Here is a 21,516-nt window from a genome sequence, read left to right as displayed (position 1 = left end):
TAGGCGAACAACTCAAATATGTGTTGCAGGCTACTCCTCTAGCGGTGGAATTGAAGCCGCTGGGATAGGGTCTTGGGTTGAGTGGCTACTGCCATTAGTGGCAGACTTTGGGCTTGATCCTCCAATATCCATGCTGGCGGATTTGCTAAAAACAACAAGTATCAAGATATATCGCAAAACAAAGACAGGTCACAATCAGTACTAGGATAAAAATTCCAGTACTTAGGGGATGTTTGGATACACCCCATTAAAGTTTAGTACCTGTCACATCGGATGTTTGGATGCTAATTAGGAGTATTAAACATAAATTAATTACAAAACTAATTGCACATATGGAGTCTAATTCATGAGACGAATCTATTAAGCCTAATTAGTCCATGATTTGACATTGTGATGCTACAGTTCCCATTTGCTAATGATGGATTAATTAGGCTTAATAGATTCGTCTTGCGAATTAGCACAGGGTTCTGCAATTAGTTTTATAATTAGCTCATGTTTAGTCCTCCTAATTAGTATCTAAACATCCGATGTGACACTGCTAAAGTTTAGCACCTAGTATCCAAACACCCCCTTACTTGGTGGACCTCTTTATCTTTATAGAGGGCTTCCCCGCCAAGTGCGTGTACTTGACAGTGGGAGATGGCTTCTTCGGTGTGGCTTGTAGGATCGTAGCTGTATCCTCGCCAGCCTTGGCCACCGTCTCCATCCCATGAGTAGTCTGCGCCATGACGGGGTTAGCCTGGTGACAAGAGGCTCCTCGTCATCTTCCAGCTTGATGAGCTCCTTGATCACCAGCAACTTCTGCTGCACGACTTCAGTAGTCATCTTGATCGTCTCTATCTCCTCTCTGACTACTTGCAATCCACCAAATGTCATAACTAAGCAGACATGGTGGTAAGGAAAACAACTTACGGGTACTCAATCCTTAGGATCTTGTCCTCCTTCAAATGTGATTACCGAAGGAGGGACTTCATCGGTGGTGGGCGATTTCTTCACCACGCGCTTCATGGTGACAGTGCACCTCCTCTTCGGGGGTGGCGCTAATTTGGCTTCCAGGTCATCTCCAGCTTCTCACTTGGATATCCTGGAAGAAGATCCCACCTTGTCTATTGGCCGGGGCTTGACAACATACTTCTCAACAGTCTCTGAATCAGAGCTGCTGAATGAAGAAAACCCCTCTGACTCTTCTTCCTCCTCCTCCTCTTTGATCACCTTCTATACAGCCACGATTGTCTATACACGCGGAGCGGCATCAGAGCCATCCGATCCGGGTAGAGGTGGAATGGAGCAAAACAAGTGGAGTTCTTCCTACAAAAGAAGACAAGTTAGCAAATTGACAAGTACAAAAATTAGTACTCGGGGGTTGTACTTACACTGTTTGGCAGGTTGGCGGCGCAGTATTCTCACACGACTGTCAGGATCTCTCTCGCAGGCTTGAAGACGCGCCTTAATCACACCATAACCTCATCCACAAATAAGTCCTCAGATGTCATCTGGGATGGGTCGTTGTGGCCCGAGTAGTTGTACCCCCAGGTGCAGCGCAGCTGTAGTGGCTGGATCCACCTTCTCATGAAGCTGAAGGCTATGGCTACTCCGGTCAGCCTTTCTTCTTGAGTACCACAATCTTCTCCAGAAGCTCAGGTAGTTGAAAGCTATCTGTATGGCTCGGCTCATCCAACCAGCGATTGTTCCAGACTGGGCGGTGGCCTATGACCATGGGTAGTCGAGGTTCATGGTTTCCAATGTAAAACCATCGCTCCTTCCAACTAGAGTGGGAGTCTATCAGCTCATAGTCCAGGTACAAGCCTTTAACTAGCTCCCGCAGCTAAATTCCTACCCCCCCACTATTTCTGTATGGTCCATTCTAGGGTGGCATTTCACTCTGAAGATTTTCTGGAAGAGCTGGAAGTGTGGCTTCACACAAGTGCACAAAAATGGCTACGTGCAGGATTGAGTTGGGGTTGAGGAGGACTAACTCCAACTTGTAGTAACTCAGCAACCCGTGGAAGAAATCCGATGTGGACAGAGCCAGACCTCACTCGATAAAGTGTGCGAAGATCACTGTCTCATGGGTGTAGCTCTCCATGGGCCACGGGTTGCCGCATGTTGTTCTCTAGGTGATGGAGCCTTGATGTCCGCCTCTTTCTTAATAGACTACTTCCAGGCACATGCTTGATTCGATGATGCCGTCTGGTTAATCTTCCCATACTTCAGCGCCAGCAACTGGATCTCTTTCTCTTTCTTTGCCACCTTCCTCTTCTTGCTCTCTGCTGCATTGCTTGAGGTTTCCTTCTTCCCCATTTGTATTGCCACGAGGGTCTTCTTGCACATGTGCGGGGGGGCTAAGCAGTGGGGGAGGGTGGCACTCGAACTCAATGAGCGCAAGTGCCGACGCTAGAGCTACAGTGTGGAAGATGTAAAGGCAAATGGCTCGGGTGAAACGGAAAGCATGAATTCCTCCATTATTTATAACCATGGCATAGTTAAAACAGGAGCGAGATTAACAGGAATATTCTATTTTTAAAAGCTCGAAGTTATTGCTTGACAGTTTCCAATTTTTTTGGAAAGAGAGAAGGTTACTATTGGCGAATGGTCACGTTGACCAGTGGTTGACTCTTATACCCAAACTAGTCGTGTAACAGTGCCCATTGGCTAAAAAGCTTTTTCTTTTGGGTTTAAAGGTAACAGAGATGTGAAATTACAAGATTAACCCTCAGCCTGATTCTTCGATTCAACCTAAGGCTCGGGGGATATTCCATATGGAGTCTGATTTTCAATTGCACTTCATATCAAATTCAAGATTGAAGATTCAAGACCAAGTTAAATGAGGCTTAAGTGCTAGCCACATGCCAGTACTCGAGTATATTCAAAGACTCAATTCGATTGAGTACTCAAAGAGGACCACAAACTAGTCAGAGCCATCTACAGAAATACTCGGGATTGCTACATTTGACTAAAAAGTACTCGGGGGCTTGTCAGCCATACATCTATAGGCCCACCAGAAGGTTTGGACAGTCCTAGACACGGGGCTCTGCACCGAGATGTGTCAGACATGAAGACTATGGTGCAGGACGACGTGATCTGCGTGGAGGACAAGAACTAATCGAGGATTAGGAAAGTACTTGTAGCAGTTAGAGTAGGACTCTCTAGTCGAATCTAGCTAGTATTCTTGTAAACAACCAACCTGCAACCGTGCCCCTAACAATATAAGGCGAGGCAGGGATCCCCTCCAAACAGGTTCAATCAATACAACACAACCAACACACAGGACATAGGGTATTACGCGATATAAGCGGTCCGAACTTGTATAAATCGTATGTTCGAGTTCACCTTCGAGTTCCTGATCTCGGCGAGCACCATGCATAAAACACTACCTCGGGTACCCTCTCGGTAGGTTTCGGTCTGAACACCGACAGATGATGGAGGAGGATGGGGATAGGAAAAAATAGAGTGCGGAGAGGAGAGTGGAGGCTGATGGAGCAATCTGAGGGTTGGAAACGACTGGAGGGACGACCGGGGGGTTTTCACGGGACGGACCGTAAAAAAGTCCCCTCTTTGATTTTTTTTAGCTATAGAGATAGTGCAAAAAGATGAATCCGCATGGTACGAGTTTGACTAGCTGAGTCCCTGGATGGATCTCTTCCCTAACCTTCTCATGTGACGCTCGTGCCCATTAGCTTCTCGAGAGCCCATGCCTATTGGCTGTTGCATGTAGTAGATCACTCCAGTGGCAACTGGCAAGTTAGCATCTTGCCGCTTCTCTCTCTGCCAATCTTGGCTGCAAATGGAGGATGGGACAGATATGCGGCAGTGGTGGCGTGACAATTAGTGCGAGTGGCGTGGGTTGGGAGACTTGAGACCCAAACCCAGCCCAATTTGGATGGATCCCTTGCTGCATGGCAGCGGTTGCAAGTGGCGTTGTGGGGCAAGGATAACTAGTGGAGCTGCAAGAGCATATGTCAAAACTCAAAAGTGCATCTTCTCCTCTTGATTTTGGTTGGAGACTTGGAGTGGAGTGTGCTCGGGCGGGTGGTGGGGTAGTTGGGCTTGTCCCACTGCTCCACGGGGGTGTGACTTTCTGCGCTGTGTTCCCACCGCTCTTCTCGTTGGATCTTATGTGCACAGGTTTAGGGCATGCTTGGCTCATGACCATAGCTCGCCACGCCACATTTTGGCGGCGGCACAAAAACTGACGCAGGTGCTTGGTTGGCTCATAGGTAGCGGCGGCCACAACTTTTCTATACAACTCGTAGTGTATTTTCTCGCCACATCCATGGCGTCGATTTTCGGCGCCGCCACAAGTGTGGCGTGCGATCGATGGTGGCGACCAAACAGGCCTCTAAGATGGATTTGAAGTCCACTAGCACGAAGAATATGAAATTTAAATGGCTCCATAATTCTTTTAATTTATACTCTCTCCAATCCTGATCAAATGTCCTTTAAATTTTATTCTAAATTAAACTTTTTCTAGGTTTGATGAAACTTATATAAAAATACACAAATATTTATAACATCGAATTAATTCCATTAATAGATCGATGAAATGAATCATAATAATGCATTTACTTGATATTCTATATGTCAATATATGATGTATTTGATCAAAACTAGACACATTTTGACTTAGAATAAAACTAAAACGGTACATGATTTGAAAACAGAGAAAGCACTTATCAAAGAACTGAAGGCTAAGTACAAGTTTGTTAATTTTGGCACGGTAATGTTCCCGTGAGCGCTCTGTTCCAGGACGCGGTTGCACTAAATAATTTTCTCAAATGCATGCTAGTAAGCACTATATTCCGCGGGACGTCCAAACAGCCCGATCGTTTTGGTGATAGCAGGCCCATTTGAGCCCAGAAAAAGATCTAGAGCTAACTATCGAGCGAGACTTTGGGCTCTCCAGGCACATACTTGGAGAAATGGTTTATACATCTTTGTTACCGGGTCCAACAAGATCCACTTGGTAAGGATAAAATACCCTTTCACTTTTTCTTCCAAGCCCCTATGTTGTATCATATCATGTACGGAGTATTAGGTACCTGCTTTGTTCATTTCAACATTTAAAAAACTGATTCAATATTTGTTAAAACTGTTTCAACGATTTGGATTTGGAAGTTCGGCATTTTAATCAATATTTTTCCAGACATACTTCAACATTTTAAAAGGCTTGATTCTATATTTTCTAAAAACCATTTCAACATTTTAAATGTGGTGTATTTAATATTTGCAGATAACATTTGCAAGGACAAAGTCCCTTTACTACTAATCTCATTTGTCAGTCTAACACCAAAACAAAATATAAACTTGCCTTACCTAGTTTCCAATTGTTTTATGCCAACATGGCTACCGAATGTCCGAATACGTACAAAAATTACACTACACACATATCAATATACCCTCTGTCTATGCTCTTGGGCTCAGGTGTTCAGTGACCGCCGCCGCCGAGCTGGAGTTGGACGTCGCCGTCGCATGGCTTGTCGTCGAAGTGTACGGCATGGTAACAGATGACCCGACAGAGGCGGTGGTATCGCTGAACTGCATGGTGGAGGCACCGAACGGCTGCAGGTAGACGGCGACCGGCATCTTGGGCGGCAGCAGCGGCATCCTGAACTTCCTCGACCGCAGCGCCTCGGCGGCTTGCCGGATCCCTGGCCGCATCTTGGGGTCCGGGTGCGCGCACCAGAGCCCAACGGCGATCACCCGCTCCACCTCCCACTGGTCGAAGGCTCCCCCGAGCCGCTCGTCGGCGGCCTCGAGCGCCGCGCCGCGGCCGTGCATGCCCCACGCCCACTCCACCAGCCGGAACACCGCCTGCCCATCCTTCCCCTCACCGGCGCCGGTGGGCACCGCCATGGGCCGCCGCCCGCAGGCGACCTCCAGCAGCACGATGCCGAAGCTGTACATGTCGGACTCGGCGGAGGCCTTGCCGGTGATGACGCACTCCGGGTCCAGGTAGCCCGGCGTGCCGGCGACGGCGGTCATGGTCTGCAGGCTCATGCCGTGGTCGATGAGCCGCGCCAGGCCGAAATCGCCGAGCTTGGCGTTGAAGGCCTCGTCCAGCATGATGTTGCTCGGCTTGATGTCGCCGTGGACGACGCACTGATCCCATTCTTGGTGGAGGTACAGCACGGCCGAAGATAGTCCAAGAATTATCTGGTATCTGAAAATTCAAAATTGAGGTCAAGACACTCAGTAAATCTTGATGCTTTGAATTGGTTCGATGAATGTCGGTGGTCATCCGAATTTTCATAAAACAACTATTTCAAGAGTGGAAATCAAATTGAGTTCTGCCCGATAGATTAATGGAAAGCATTGATCTACATGGTAGAACGCGAGTGAAACCAACACTCTGAGCAATGTTGAGCACTTCAGCTTTTACGTAGTTAAATGCCAACAAGTTATATACTCTGTTCAAAGCTCAGTCTCACAACACACTCTTGAAGCCTTGAAGGGCACCGCATACTCTGTTCTGCGCCTCTGCCACAGTTTGAAGGTTTGGGAAACAGAGCAAGTGAGCTCGTTAAGCTCTTTTAATTCAAGATAAAGCAAAACATCTATCGGGATAGGCCTCGCACATTCGCATTTTGAATTGCGTAGACCCGATCCTCTCTCGAATTGCTTAGCAGCTTTTCTTTCTCCATGGCCTTGCTATTGCCTTTTAGTCCTCTTCATTAAGTTAGTTGGCAAGATAGTACAATAAACACGGCCATACCGAAAATATTGTAGTTGTAGCCATTATTCCTCACTCTGTCAAGGTTTCGCTGTCTCAAGGCATACTATGACTCATTAGATTTGACATTTCCACTTGGGATGCAGATGTTTGTGCTTTTGGCGAGTGTTGGTCTGCCAATTTTCTTTGGCGAGTCCAAATCAGCATTTGATTATGGGCTACCCCGGAGAGAAAAATTTAGACCCTGACAAACTAAGCGTGCGACCGGCGTATCGCTACGTACACGCATTCTGCATCGTCCAAACCCAAGTCAAGTGGCCCATGGTGATGAATGAAAATGATCATCAGAATTGAAGCTAAGAATGCGACCGTCAGATAGCAACACGCGCATACCTCGTCGGCCATGTCAGCGTCGCCTCCGTGCTGTAGAGATGGCCATCGAGGCTGCCATTGCTGACCAGCTCGTAGACCAGCAGCAGCCGCCTCCGGCCATGGCACCATCCGATGAGCTGCACCAGGTTCCGGTGGCGCAGCCGGCTGATGACGGTGACCTCGGACCGGTACTCCTTCCTCCCCTCCATGGACGCGCCCCTCGAGAACACCTTGATGGCGACGTCGCGGCCGGGCTCCTTCAGGTGGCCCCGGTACACCGATCCGGACCCGCCCTGCCCCAGCTTCCCCTCCGCTGCGAAGTCCTTGGTCGCCGCCGCGAGCTGCGCGTAGGGGATGGGCCGGGGCCCCGTGCTGGACTCGAAGTCGCCGTCGTCGACGCCGTCGAGGGAGTCGTCGCCGTCGGTGGTCAGCTTCTCCTCGTCGTCGTATGGTCGCTTGCCCCTCCGCCGGACTAGTAGCACCGCGACGGCGGCGGCGAGTAGGAGAACCAGCACCGCCGCCGCTGCCACCCCGGCACCGAGCTCCATGGTTGTCTTATTGGAGGACGCAGACAAGGAGGTGCCGTTCTTGGTTGGCAACGTCGAGAGGAAGGAGAAGGAGAGCACGGTGTGGTTGCTGGCGAACGCGTTCCCGGTCGCCGCCGAGAAGCCGACGACGACCTGCTCCGGCAGCGAGCTTGGCAAGTCCACGGTCGCCGCAGCGGTGTAAGTGTCGCTCCCGACGATCAGGGCGACGTCGAGCCTCCTCGTGCCGTTGTCGTACGTGACCGTCGCCGACATCACGCCGGCGTCGACGAGGCTGCCGTTGGGCAAGACCGTGTAGTCGCCGCCGGAGTCCATGCTGTTGACGTCGATGCCAATGTGCCGGCTGCTCGGGTCCCAGATGTCCTGGTAGGTGTCGAACTCCACGGCGACGAACCTCTCGTCGCCGGACGCCTTGACCGTCGCGTAGTTTTGCACCTTGTTCTCGTCGAAGAGGCCGAGGCAGCCGTCGTAGGACTCCTGTGGCAGGTCTGTCGTGTAGGGTGCGAGGAAGAACGCCATACCGTGCCCGACGCCGGCGGCGCCCATGCCGGCGGGCACCGACTCGATGATGAAGGTGAAGTTCGCGGCGAAGCTGGCGTTCTTGCCGGTGGCGCCATCCCAGAGCTGCGCCGGGTGCTTGTGGTACGCCCGGCCCCTTGCGCGGTCCGTGTACTCGTCGCCGAGGAGCTCCATCCTGCCATCTTTGATTCTCGCGTCGGCTTCCGGATGGAAGTCATCGGGGTTGAAGGCTTTGTAGCTGAAGGAGAGAGATCTGGCACGAGGGACGTGTACCAGTGACACGGCCAAGCAGAAGAAGAGCACAAGCAGCTGGTGATGAGGTCTGCTGCTTGAGCATGATGAGCACAAGGTTTTCACAGCCATGGAAGCTACTGGGCTACTGCACCGTCACAACAACGTACTATATGGTCATCATGCCTCAATATAGTACTCGAATTCAGAATCCTGTGACTCGAATACAAGGTTTTGAACGTTCCATCAGGTGGGTCCTATGCTGAGGAGATCCACAGAAGTGTAGTCAGATTTTTGGTGAGCATGCTGTCGACCAAATGAATTTGGCTGGCGATATCTTCGTTTACATCGAGGAAGCACGCGCGCACACACATGTGATAAGTATTTTTGTAATAACATCATTTAATTGGATTTAAATGCATACTTCAAAAATAAAAGTTGCCGGTCGATGTACGCATTTTGATACCCTATCATCCGTTCCAAATTACTATTCGTTTTAATTTTTCTAGGTACATAATTTTGCTATGTATCTAGACATAGTATGCATATCAAAATCTATGCATCTAGAAATACCAAAACGAATAGTAATTTGGGACGGAGGGAGTAACATCTAGACAACTTCAATGCAAGTGCTTATATGTCATAAAAAAATTCCTCGAAAAAACCATAAAAAAAGAAAAAGTCCATTTTGAGCCCTGAGCTACAACGAGAGAAATACCCAACTGACATTTTATCTTTAGTCCTGAGTTAAAAATGAGGCACCGAAGGCCACACACGAGAGGGGCTTTAGTCCTAGTTGTAAAGACCAATCAGGACTAAAACCCCCCTTTAGTCCCGGTTGTAACGGCTAAAAAATATAATACTGACGATGGGAGCTTTTATCTCAGTTGGTAATTCCAATGGGGATAAAAGACGTCCTCCTTTTGTCCCGATTGGTAATTCTAACCGGGACAAAAAGATTTAGTCCCGATTAAAAATTCCAAGGGACCTTTTGTCCTAGTTGGAAATTCCAACCGGGACAAGGGGACCTTTTATCCCGGTTCGAATTTCCAACCGGAACCTTTTCTCACACGCGCGCCCCCACCACCTTCCTTCTCCACCTTATCTCCCAGCGCTAACTCCTTCTCTCCTTTTCTTCTAGGCTCCGGCGCGGGTGGGGGTGGCGCGGCCGGGTAGTCAGGTGTGGGTGGCCGGCCGGCGGAGGCCAGAGGCGACGGGCGGCGTGGGAGCCGAGGCGGGTGGAGGCCGTCGGTGCATTTTTTTATTTTTTTTGAAATTTTTTAGTCCCGGGTGGATGACCCGGGACTAAAGGACTCCCTTTTATCTCGAGTAATTAGTCTCGGATGGATTTTTGGGATCTTTGACCCCTACCAATCGGGACTGATCTCGAGTAGTGACCAGACAACTTTAGCTTTCACCTATTCAAAATCAGGTATTACTGCAAGTTTATTCTTTTTTGCAGATGGTTTAGCTGACATGGAGATAGTTTCACCATCTTAGCATCAGGACCATGGAGGTGGGTTCTTTTTTTTCCTTGTCGCATGCGTGATATTGAGTTTAAGAGCTAAAATCGAACTCTTGTAATTTACATGAATGCCCAGGATATGATGTCAATGCTTTTACTCTCTTCAAGCACTCACCTATAAACGGAGATAGCCTAAGCTCCCGGACAATGCATTTTCTGTTGAACATGTAACTTTTTTGAGTTTTTTTAAATATTAAAGCACTATCAAGTGGACTGGGAATCTATCATGCCTCTTTCTAAATGTCCCTGTTTCTTCATTTAACTCATGAGACAAGGTCAGTCATTTGTGTGGCAAATGTCGTGTAGCCAGTCTCGTAGATTGTGACAGTCTTGTACCACATAAATGTGTTGTGGACTGCAATACTTTGGTTCCTTGCCGCCTAGTCTTCGAACTTGTGCGTAGTTGCAGGGTCCTTGTCAAGCTACCCTTTCATTTCATTGCTTAACTTCGAACAAGGAAGTCCCTGCGAGTAATATTTGTAAAGTATAGCTTAGTTATTTAGATTATGGTGGAACATATCCATCTGTGTTTGGGTACATGTGCTGCTCATGTTTCGAGAGCAGTCTAACCTGACCTCCTCTGACTCAGAGAACCATTTGACAGTTTCCAATTGACTGCCCCCAGAATAAGCTGGTCCACAGATGGTTTTTTTTCTCCTGTCCAACTAGGTGACGCTAAATTAACACAACAGACAAATTCATTTGCTAGTAGTGAACACAAACTAACTAAAAGGGACAGTTTTTATGAGAACTAAAACCTGCACTAGTGACACTGTCAGACAAAATGCAGCTTGCTTTTCAAACGTCAATACAGTTCGATAGGCCCTCCCTGACAAGCACGCTTGGCATGCTTCCAATTCGTTATACGTGCGTAGAAATCAAAAGTTGATTGAGTCAGAACAGAAGAGGATCTTGTATCTATTCTCAGCAAATTGAATTATCAATTATGACTACCTTGTCTTCTTTCGAATTTAGTCTATTTTGGGTTCCTCAACTATCCCCAGGAGGTTTAGTTTTCGTCCTCCCTCTCAAATAGCAGAGTTCTTTCATCCCCCAACCATTGGACCATAGTTCGGCACCTCAGCACCAGACTAGCATGTCTCGCAGATGCATGCATACATATACATGGAACGTCTTAGCCCATTATCTGCATGTTCCTTAGTTTTGTTTGCCACCATAGACTTGTCTGCATCACTTGCTTTGATGTACAGTGCTTCATCTCTCCTTAATTTACCAAATTCAGGTAAACTATGTAACTCTTCCCTGCCTCATTATTGTCTCTCATTAAGAATCAAGCACACATAACTACTGTTTCCGTTGCCTAAGTACACCAATATCGACTGATACCATACAATTCAAAGTAGAAATCGTAATAGAGAAGATGCTATAACTGTTGAGTTACTGCTTACCAATATGCAACAGGATATAAATTAAGGACTCGTTTGGCAGAGTTCCGATTGTGGCTAAAACAGCTACAGCTGTGGATCCACGGTAGAAAACTCACCTTTCATCCACCCCTTTTATCCCAGTTTAAATTTGGTCCGTGACTAAAAGTTCACCAACCAGGACTAAAACTCAGCCACTGGCGAGGGACTCACCAACCGGGACTAAAGAGCCCCTTTAGTCTCGGTTGTAAAGGCCTGGGGACTGGAGGGGCCTTTTATCCCGGTTGGGAATCCCAACCGATATAAAAGGGGGTTTATACCGGTTGGGATTCCCAACCGGGATAAAAGGCCCCTCCCCACCCGCCACCGCCCCCTCCCTCTTCCTTATCTTAATTTTCTCTCCCTCCTCCTCTCTTCCGTGCATTCTTCTTCTTATCCTCTTCTTCTCTTTCTCTCCTTATCCTCTTCCTCTTTCTCTCCTCCTCCCTCTCTCACAGAAGCTTCCAGGTGAGCCTCCGCCGCTGCCCCTCTCCTTCCCTCTGCTGCTCCTCCCCTTCCCCCTCTGCTCCCCCCTCAATGGCAGTGAGGAGCGGTAGCGGGGTGAGGGCGGGCGGTGGAGCGCGGGCGGAGTAGGTGGAGCGGCCCGGGAGCGGGCGGTGGAGGAGGAGGCGCGAGGCAGCCGGTGGGAGGAGGCGGTGCGAGGTAGAGGGGGCTGGGCCGCGGGGAAGAGGAGGCACGGGGTGCGCTCCTGCAGCGCCTTCTCCATGTCCAGCTGCGTGCGGAGCTTGCCGTACTGGCGGTTCAGCTCGGAGACCGCGTGGTCGCCTGCAGAGGAGAGGCCGCCCCCCGCCCTGGGCGAGGTGTCGAGGAAGCGGTCGAGGATGGACTCGACGGAGGGGTGGCCGAACGAGAACGCCTTGCCGGCCGGGGAGAAGATGACGGTGGCGACGTCGGCGCCGCAGAGGATGGAGAGCTCGCTGACCTTCTTGAAGAGCCCCGCGTGGCGCTTGGAGAAGCATACCTGCCATGCGTCCGGTGGGGAGGAGGCGGGGCAAGGCAGAGGGGGCCGGGCCGGCGGGGAGGAGAGGAGGCGTGGGGCGGCCAGCGGAGCTTTTTTTTATTTTTTTGAAAACTTTTTTTATCCCAGTTGGGAATACCAACCGGGATAAAAGTGAACTTTTAGTTCCGGGTCATCCACCCAGGACTAAAGGACCCCTTTTATCTCGACAAATTAATCTCGGTTGGGTATTGGAGAGATATGCTCCTTCCCAACGGGCACTAATAGTCAGTTTTCTACCAGAGATCCTCCGATGGAGCAGCTTTTTTTTTAGCTCCGACTGGTCTGGTTAGAAAAATATTTGGTAAAACAGCTTCTCCTGGTAGTAAAAAAAGTGAAATATCTATAATGCCCTTTTCTTTTTTTAGTTTTAATTTACTTTTCTCTTTTCTTTTCATTTTTCTTCGCTCTCTTTCTTTTTCCTTCTTTATTTTTTCCTTATCCGTTCATGCCTTCCTCTTCTCCAGCTCTCTTTCTCTCCCGGCGCCCGTGCCCACCCTCCAGCCCCGCACCTGCACCGCTGTCCACAGGCCCCCACGCCCACGTCGCCGCCTCTCGTTCTTCTCTGAATCCCCCACACCGGGGCTGCCGCTATCCTCTGGACCCCACGCTCGTGCCGTCACCGTCCTCGAGGAACCCTTCGCCCGCGCCGTCACCGTCCTCCGGGAACCCCGTGCTGCTAGCGTCAACGGGTCGCACCGCACCGCGCCGAAGGGGTAAGTTGGGGACTTTAGCCCCGTGGAGGGGATGAAGCCACGGGGAGCTGACTTTTTGGGCTTCTTGTCTCCTTTTGGCTCGTCTTAGAGGAAATTATAGGGTTTCTCCGGTGAAGCCATTTCATCTTTGTGTGTTTGGCAGGGCTTCAAGAGAAGCCGGTAGAGAAGCCGTTCGAGAAACCCTGCCAAAGGCAACTAACTTTGTGTTTTGAGCAACCGTGATTTGTTAAATTATTTGATGCTGTAGTCCTGTCATCCGTGATATTTTGATGCACACATGTTTATGCTACTTCCTCTGTTTTTAAATATGACTTTTTGGCCAAGGTAACTAGACCAGGCAAATTTAAAAATAGAGAGAGTGCTCCTGATTGGTAGTATGTTTCATTGTAGAAGTGCCCCTGTTTTTCAATGCAGAATTTGTATTTATAGGTGCTGTGTTAATGGTGGTCTGTCAACGAACAGATGTTGTGCAATCCTTTCTCCTTCAGTTTTCCAGATAATAGTCAGTCACAGTTACACGCAGAACCCACCACCTCACAAGCGACCCTCTGCAAATCAATATCATGTCGCTGGTATCGTCGGAGGGCAGCTGTCCTTGACGCACGCCAGCACGTCCTTGTACTCCCTGTGCACAGTGAAGCTATCGTACACCTTGCCGTCACTGGACCGCTTGTACTCGTAGAGAAGGGACGTGTAGTTGAACGCCGTTAGCTTGACGAAGCCGTAGTCCATCTCCCTGTAAATGCTCCAAGCCGGGACCTCGGTGGTGAAGTTGCTCAGGTGGCTACCGCCGCCTCCGACAACAACGTGGATGGTGCCGTTCATGGTGCCCGAGTAGTGCGACTTCTCCGAGCTCATGCATTGTTCCTGCAAAAATTAGCATTAGCACATGTATTTGCGCACGAAACTAAACTTTGCACAGGGGGAATAATAGGTTCTACCTCATAGACTGGGCATGTTCTCTCGTAGTTGTGGACATGGCCGTAGAACGCCATGTCCACCCTGTACTTCTGCCAGAGCTTCTGGAGGCTTTGCCGGGATGTTGGCTCAGCGAAAGCCCCGTCAATGCCGTAGAAGTAACCGGAAGAGTAACCAAGAACGCGATGAGCGATGAATATCAGCCATGGCTGGTTCTTCCTGTCGACTGTGGCGAAGCAGTTCTCGATGAACTTGTACTGCTCCGTGCCTTCCCGCCAGTCGTGCTCGCTGTCCGCGATGCAGAACCGGAACATTCCATAATCTGTCGAATACCTGTTGAACAAGAGCGGAGCGGTTACTGTTTACGATCTGGCAATACACATGAACAGGTTAGGAAACTAAACGATACAGCTATTTACCAGTAGTTTGCTCTGTTTTCTGTTGGGGTGTAGTACATGGTCTCAGCTAACACACCACACTCCCCTCCAGAGTCTGTTCCATTGAAGAATGACCCACTGTTGGGCCAATCTCGTTCATGATTCCCACTGCATCAGGCAACGAAAACTATATAAAACACTGAAGATTATTTCTGTAAGTTTCTAAGGGCACTGTGGATTGCAGAACAAGATTTACAAACCTTGCAATCATGTATGGAACCCGTGAAGTAATCGCCTCGACTTGTTGTGTGAACTGATCCCATTGTGAAATGTACCCATTGGCGTAGCTAATATCACCAATGTGAAACATTATGTCTATGTTGTCGAGGTCCTTGATCAGTGTATCGGTAGTGTTAAGTGATCCAGGCTGGTAGTTGCTGTACTCATTGCTACCATCCCTCTCAGCCTTTCCCATATCTCCAAAAATGACAACTCGCTGCAGTGACTTCTGACCAGGATAAGGAGGTGCTCTGAAGGAAGAAAACTTGCCCCATGTGACATTTCCATCAGGCAGCATATGCCCAATTTTGTAGTAGTACCTAGTTGGATATATTTATAACTCAGAATATCAGTATTTAAATCTTAAACAACTTTCTGTAGGACTTGACGAGGCAAGAATTTACTCTTTATTTGGCCATAAGTCTGTCAGGAAAGCTGTGTGTATGAAACCAGGATCTCTCCAACCAACAGAACGAGCAGGTTCTCCTTCACAAGTACAGTGATAATGTGAGACGCTACAACTTAGAAATGGAAACTAGTTTGAGTTTACAAAATTTCATCCAAGTTTACATTGTTCCCCAATAGAAAATTTATCTGGATCCTGCATATTTGTTGCATGGATATCAGGTAAATAATTTTGGCAATACTAATTGGATAAATTCAAACTAAATCCTACAGCAAGTTAACAAAGTTAGGATTATACTCCAGCTTATCTTTAAGAATTAGAATTTTACATTTTCCTTTGTTGACAATATTTCATCTGTGCCACTATATAGAATGTTTTATAGTAGCCATACCACATATGCTTTCACGATCAAAAGTGATTGTGCCAGCTGCTGTGCGTACAGCAGGTCTCCCTTTCATGCCCCACTCAACAAAGGGATACGCCTCACTTATGTCATAGCCACTTGTCCATGTGACAGTCATCTAACGGAACACAAAGAACAAATTTGAGTCTGGCTGCGATTGGAACTTTCAACCTAATTTATGATGCGTATAAAATTTTAACTTTTAAGCTAGATTTACTTGTATAAGACATAGTGGAGAGAACAACCAACCTCATTCCAGGATTTCCCCTGTGCTAGGCGTGGATAAACCGGAGCTTTTGGGTTCGCAAAAGCGATCGCATTTGATACGGCGATCAGTTTTGGCTGTAAAATGTATAGGTGAACACAGTCAGTGCTTTTCCAATAAATGATAGCATATGGACAGGATAACACCACAATGTCTTATTCAGTACCATACATTTGAGAGTCCACCAGTGAACAATGCAAATGAAAAGTCTTGCCGCTGGTTTATCAGCTGAAACTTCAGGGTTCCTTTCCCAGAGTTGCCATAATCTGATGAGTAATTTGCAAACTGATACTGAAAGCAGAATAAAAGATTTTAAGCCTAGTGTTCATCAGAAAAATCTGAAGGTTACTCATTGTTTCATCTGACCTTTATCGGTGCTGAGCATATGACAGGACCTGGGCCTGATCCATGAGATCCAGGGCATGTGGATGCACTGCAGGAAAGTGCATTGCATTTCAGGGCAGGTTATCAGCATAAAACTCACCATAAAAATGAATATCCTGTAATCTAAATTTATTGTTTGGATGATGTAAACAAGCAAGTGTACTTGAAGTTTGACGGAGAGAATATGCCGATCCAATCATCACCGCTGGGATGGGGAGCAACAAAATCTACAGTTACCCAAGCTGTATCTTCACCCTGTGTTGATAACATTGTCAGACTTCTTTTTTCACACAGCAACGAAATAAAATAGTAGTATTTTGATCTACCGATATGTTCGGCAAGTTCGTTTTTGAATGTTGGTGTGGTAAATTCCTATTGTTGTAATGTACTAAAATACATTTTATACATATTTTCCCTAAAATAGAAAAGAATGCTATACACACCGTTGTTTATTTTTCTACATAGTGATGCACGCGCACATACACCACTACACACGCATACATACCACACTTAGACAATCACGTGGATGTCGTGGACACCAGAATTTGAAACCTAGTAAACAAAGGCATAAGCCGCGCCTCCACACTAAGATGTGGTTCCCATCATTTATGTATGACCCATGTAAAATTTAAAGCCTTAAATCAATTGAACGAAAAAGGCCACACCTCTTGAATTAGAGAACTTAAGAAAACAGTTTTACGGGAACAGTAAAAAAGGTTCCTATTTGAAATACAGTTATAATTATCATCCGTTAAACATTACGTAATTTCTCATTGACAAGTAGTGTGAAACCAGAATGATAGCAATGACATGCTGCATATGTGAGTCCAGGTATATTACTCCATTGTTATTATTATCAGAATGCGTGGGAACAGACATCCATGTGACCACATTTGAATGAACGAGTATGGACAAACAAGAATCAGGGAGAGGTGCAATTCTGCAGCTCAATTTGGTCCAAGATATCGTCTGCATTGGGATACCCATGGTCCACCACCGAATTTTTCGGCCACGCATGGATTATCTAATGCTGAATTCTGACCCTATAGCAAATGATGTTACTCCGTTCCATCCCCAGAAAAGATGCCTCCGTCAAGAAACACCTTGTCCTTGTGGCAATCGTCAAAGGGTGAGAACGAAGCAAAGCAACCCAAAACAGAGGGTCAGCCATGTCAGAATCGAGAATTGGACACTTTGCACATCCTGGTTTCGATGGTCAGAAAAGGGCAGCTGCTGAGCTGGCTTGGGGTTCACAATATTAAAGATGTCTACTAATGGTATCAATCCATACGTGACAATATTCATATTTTGTACTAATTATCGTTGCCATTTTAGAACAATGATGTATATTGGCTATTTGTTGGGTAGTAAGGGTGGCTCCTGTAAGTAGAAGTTAGTTTTTGTTGCAATTCGCGCAATGTATAAACGATAAAAGACATTAAAGTGAGAACACGTTTGAATTTACATAAGGAACAGCTATCTGAACCGAGTTTTTTTTTTTCAGAACTTAGGCTTTGATTGGAAATTTATTGGCTCAAGCAGCGTCTTGCTGACTAGTGGAATCTTTCCCTAACTGCAGATCCACAATGTCACTACCGTACGGTAAAACCTAAGCTTTACTGCATGCTACATTTCTCCACTAGAAGGTAGAACCAGACAACCATTTAGGAATATCTAGGCTTTTTTTTAATTGCAGTTGTCCAAATTAATTAGGAACAAGCTAGAGGCACAACTACAAAAAATCTCTATTGTTAATTTCTTATATTTAATTATATAAACTCTTCTCGCTCCAACAATTAACTAAAAGTATGAACACATTTTTGAAAAAGCAAAGTATGAACACATGGAGAGGCGATACTTGATGCATGCGGCGGGAATATTCGCTGAGACTTTCTGACGGCACACCGCGGATGTGACATGCGCCAAGGAATAGTTTGTCGGTCTGCAGATGCATTTTTTTTAGTCGGCCTGCGTTTGACTCCACATAATTTGACTTGAGATGACCTGGACAAAAAGCTTGCCTCTCGCTCTCAACTCCTTGCCCCTCGGCGGCGGGTCACTGGAAACTAACGCCGCCGCCGCTTTGGCTTGAGATCAAGTGTACTCAAAGGAAGGCCTTGCATTGCTTTGCGCTCACGAGATCCTCCCAGAAGCCGAGGGAGTTTCATATCCTCTAAGCTAACGATCGAGAGTATATCTGACAGTTGCTGAATGTTTTTTTCTTCTTGGATATATAGATGGGGCCAGGAGCTAGGTATATTTGTCAGATGGTTTCCATACGATTCTTCCTCTAACAAACGGAACGGACGATTTTCTTTTCTGTTTAGATGCAAATGCGAAGAATCCATGGATGGTAGGCGACGGGCCGAACATGCAAGAACACACACATATAGTCCAAGCACGCCGGGACAGCACACGCAGAAAGCATCCGGATCAAGGAGGACAGAGAGGCATACCTGCGTGCCGAGCAGCGCCGGCGAGGCCCGCACCGCGGCGGACGCGTCGAGCGCGACGCGCGCGCGGTGGATGGCGATGCGCGACAGCGGCTGCACGCCGGCGTGCCCCGCGGCGGCGGCGGCGAGGAGGAGCACGCAGGCCAGCCGCGCCACGCCTCCCGGCCCCATGATGGCAGTAGACCAGCAGTATCTTTCTTTGCTCTCTAGACGGAGCGTGGAACGCTAGCCCCGGGGCGGCTTCCCGGCCGTTTTATCAGCGGCCAATACGCGTGGCGGCGCCGTGGCGCGCGAGATGGCCAGCGAGACGAGACGGAACGAGGAGTTGACTCGGGCGGGGCTGCACGGGCGCCAGTAGAGATAGAGATAGAGCTGTGCCCGGGTTTGTTTTAAAAGGGGCTCACAAAGATTGCGGCAGTTGTCTCGCGTGGAGTAAACGATGCAAATCGATGGAGACGAGGGAATTATGGTTGGGGGATATATGCCTATCGGAATTTTGGGTATCGACGCCGCGACTTCGTGGATACTGCACATCGGGCGATTGACCCCAAACCACGCTTAAGTTTAGTCGTCCGCGCTTGTTTTGAAATACGTTCACACCAACCATACTTCCAATATTCTTGTTCCTTTTCAAAATACAAAAGTATGCAGGAGGAACATGAAGGTTTCCTACTTTAATGATTGTGGAATATTTCGAGGCAAGTACCTCCAGTGCTACACTTGCTAGTGGGAGTACATATTTCTATCGATCCGAGTCATGAGTTGTTAATATAACATATATGGAAACTTGAATACCAAACGATCCTATGGCAGAGCACTTCACGTTGTTCTTTTAGTTGCAGATGTGATAGAATCTTATGTGGTTATTGAAGGGATTTGGTAGTTAATTGGGTGTTCTAAAAATTAAGACTCCAAACACATATAAAAACCTATGCCAATTTATGTCTAGATGTGTACAGAGTTTTTCTATGTGTTGCTATCTCTACCGCGAAGAGTTTTGCATAGGTTTCAATCCTATAAACTACACATGGCAATTCTAGGAAAACTAAACGCGGAATGTAAGTGCAATAGAAATGCGGAAGGTAAAGGGTAGAAAATACAAACTCCCGACATGGTGTTTTTTACCAAGGTATCGGAAAGCAAACCTTTCCACTAGTCCTCGTAATTGGAGCCCATGTCAAGGGAATGCTTGTGCAAGCGCATAATTAAGCTCCCCGATTGTCGGTGTTTAGACCTGGCAACCAACCGAGGGGGTGCCCAAGGTAGTGTTTTATGCGTGGAGCTCGCCGAGATCAGAAACTCGAAGGTGAACTCGAACACATGACTTAGACAGGTTCGGACCGCTGAATAGCGTAATACCCTACGTCCTGTGTATTGGTTGTATTGTATTGGATTGAACTTGTTCAGAGGGGGTCCCTGCCACGCCTTATATTGCGGGGCAGGGTTACAGGTTGGTTGTTTATAATACTACTAGTCGGATTCGACTAGTGAGTCATACTCTAATTGCTACGAGTAGTTTCCTAATCCTCGACTAGTTCTTGTCCTCCACATAAACCACGCTATCCTGCACCGTAGTCTCCATGTCTGACACGTCTCGGTGTACTGCCCTGTATCTAGGACCGTCCAAACCTTCTAGTGGACCCACATATATATGGATGACAAGCTCTTGAGTACTTTTTAGTCAATTGTAGCAGTCCCGAGTACTTTTGTAGGCTTCTCCGACTAGTTTTTGGTGCTCTTCGAGAACTCCATCGAGTTGAGTATTCAAATGTACTCAAGTACTGCCATGCGGCTAGAATGTGCTCAAGCCTCATTTACTTTGGTCTTGAATCTTCAATCTTGAATTTATATAGAAGTGCGACGAAAGTCGCACTCCATATGGAGTAGGTCCCGAGCCCTAGGTTGAATCGAAGAATCAAGTTGAGGGTCAATTTGTAATTTTGCATCTCTTTTCCCCTTAAAACCCAAAGAAAAAACTTTTTAGCCGATGGGCATGTAGCACACAGCCCCCAAGCCGTTTACACGACTAGTTTGGGTATAAGGGTCAACCTCTGGTCAACATGACCGTTCGCCAACAGTAAACTTATCTCTTCCAAGAAAATTGGAAACTGACGGCCAGGTGCGAAACCTTTGGGTGTTTTAAAATGGAATATTCCTGTTAATCTCGCCACTTTGTTACCTGTGCTGCGGTTATAAATAACAGAGGAAATCATCCCTCCCGTTTCTCCCGAGCCATCTGCTCTTCCATCCTCCACATTGTAGCCCTAGCGCCGCCGCTACACATTCCTTGAGCTCGAGCACTGCCATCCCCTACCGCTTAGTCCCCGAACGTATGTGCAAGAAGACCCTCATGGTAGCACGAATGGGGAAGAAGGTGACTTCTAGTAAGGCGGCGGAGAGCAAGAAGAGGAAGGCAGAAAAGAAGAAGGAGATCCATCTGCCACCTCCTAAGTATGGCAAGACCGATCAACTGGCTCCGCCAACTCAAGCATGAGCCTGGAAGAAATCCGTGCTGAAGGAGGCGGACATCCAGACATTGTGAAGAGTATCTTGACTCCCTAAGTGGGTTTTGGTGATTTGATGATAAAAGCTTAAGTAACTAATAAAGTTTCAAGTGCATGAGTAGGTTTAAATAGATTATTAGTCATGGAGCACTTGTGACAGACCCCTCAAAGGAAATGAAATATTAAGTGACATACTATCTAGTTTAAATTGATTCTCGGTTTGAATTTGAGTATAGGAAAGTCGCACTATTAAGAGGGATGCGTAATCTCTGGTCTTGATGATGAAAAAGGTGCTCAAAATGACCTAACAAAACCTTTGAGGGACACCATTTGCACTTGCACATCACTTGGGGATAATTAGAAGTGCTAACCAGAGAAATCCGGAAATTTCCCGAAGTTTTTCCAGAGTATTCCGGAAGTGGAGAGTTTCCGGAGAGTCTCCGGAGGTCCGGATTTTTTCGAAAGTTTTTTTGGAAAACTCCAGAGGTTTTTCCGGAAAAATCCGGA

General features: G+C 47.4%; 3 protein-coding genes across 3 annotated transcripts; all 3 read right to left on the bottom strand.

The window, feature by feature from the left end:
• Positions 1 to 5,236: 5,236 nt before the first annotated feature.
• On the bottom strand, positions 5,237 to 8,644 carry LOC117865545 (L-type lectin-domain containing receptor kinase IX.1). The gene is made up of 2 exons (XM_034749766.2): positions 7,064 to 8,644; positions 5,237 to 6,160 (listed from the first exon to the last, which is right to left on the bottom strand). Exons 1-2 carry the CDS (start codon positions 8,467 to 8,469, stop codon positions 5,404 to 5,406), a joined length of 2,163 nt encoding a protein of 720 aa, XP_034605657.1. The 5' UTR covers positions 8,470 to 8,644; the 3' UTR covers positions 5,237 to 5,403.
• Positions 8,645 to 10,304: 1,660 nt separating this feature from the next.
• Positions 10,305 to 13,145, bottom strand: LOC140223433 (uncharacterized). Its single transcript, XM_072295274.1, has 4 exons — positions 13,073 to 13,145; positions 11,829 to 12,357; positions 10,433 to 10,519; positions 10,305 to 10,326 (listed from the first exon to the last, which is right to left on the bottom strand). Exons 1-4 carry the CDS (start codon positions 13,143 to 13,145, stop codon positions 10,305 to 10,307), a joined length of 711 nt encoding a protein of 236 aa, XP_072151375.1.
• Positions 13,146 to 13,485: 340 nt separating this feature from the next.
• Positions 13,486 to 18,884, bottom strand: LOC117865547 (nucleotide pyrophosphatase/phosphodiesterase). The gene is made up of 11 exons (XM_034749767.2): positions 18,509 to 18,884; positions 16,216 to 16,307; positions 16,035 to 16,101; positions 15,840 to 15,959; positions 15,653 to 15,745; positions 15,392 to 15,521; positions 14,999 to 15,080; positions 14,576 to 14,914; positions 14,358 to 14,483; positions 13,962 to 14,271; positions 13,486 to 13,887 (listed from the first exon to the last, which is right to left on the bottom strand). Exons 1-11 carry the CDS (start codon positions 18,674 to 18,676, stop codon positions 13,582 to 13,584), a joined length of 1,833 nt encoding a protein of 610 aa, XP_034605658.1. The 5' UTR covers positions 18,677 to 18,884; the 3' UTR covers positions 13,486 to 13,581.
• Between the last annotated feature and the right edge of the window lie 2,632 nt (positions 18,885 to 21,516).

The sequence above is a fragment of the Setaria viridis genome, chromosome 7, assembly GCF_005286985.2.
Source record: "Setaria viridis chromosome 7, Setaria_viridis_v4.0, whole genome shotgun sequence".
NCBI lineage: Eukaryota > Viridiplantae > Streptophyta > Magnoliopsida > Poales > Poaceae > Setaria > Setaria viridis.
This window is presented reverse-complemented; position numbering and strand designations above follow the sequence as displayed.

Bases quoted from the DNA above. Each gene is read 5' to 3' on its own strand.
- LOC117865545 (XM_034749766.2), bottom strand. From the start codon at position 8,469: ATGGCTGTGAAAACCTTGTGCTCATCATGCTCAAGCAGCAGACCTCAT. The intron at 6,161-7,063 runs GTATGCGCGTGT...TTGAATTTTCAG, and splicing joins ACGCTGACATGGCCGACGAG to ATACCAGATAATTCTTGGAC.
- LOC140223433 (XM_072295274.1), bottom strand. From the start codon at position 13,145: ATGAAATGGCTTCACCGGAGAAACCCTATAATTTCCTCTAAGACGAGC. The intron at 12,358-13,072 runs GTCAGCTCCCCG...AATAAAAAAAAG, and splicing joins GGAGACAAGAAGCCCAAAAA to CTCCGCTGGCCGCCCCACGC. The intron at 10,520-11,828 runs GCCATTGAGGGG...CTAGTTGGACAG, and splicing joins CCCCGCTACCGCTCCTCACT to GAGAAAAAAAACCATCTGTG.
- LOC117865547 (XM_034749767.2), bottom strand. From the start codon at position 18,676: ATGGGGCCGGGAGGCGTGGCGCGGCTGGCCTGCGTGCTCCTCCTCGCC. The intron at 15,960-16,034 runs GTCAGATGAAAC...TTCTGCTTTCAG, and splicing joins TATGCTCAGCACCGATAAAG to TATCAGTTTGCAAATTACTC. The intron at 15,522-15,652 runs GTTGGTTGTTCT...GTGTTCCGTTAG, and splicing joins AGGGGAAATCCTGGAATGAG to ATGACTGTCACATGGACAAG.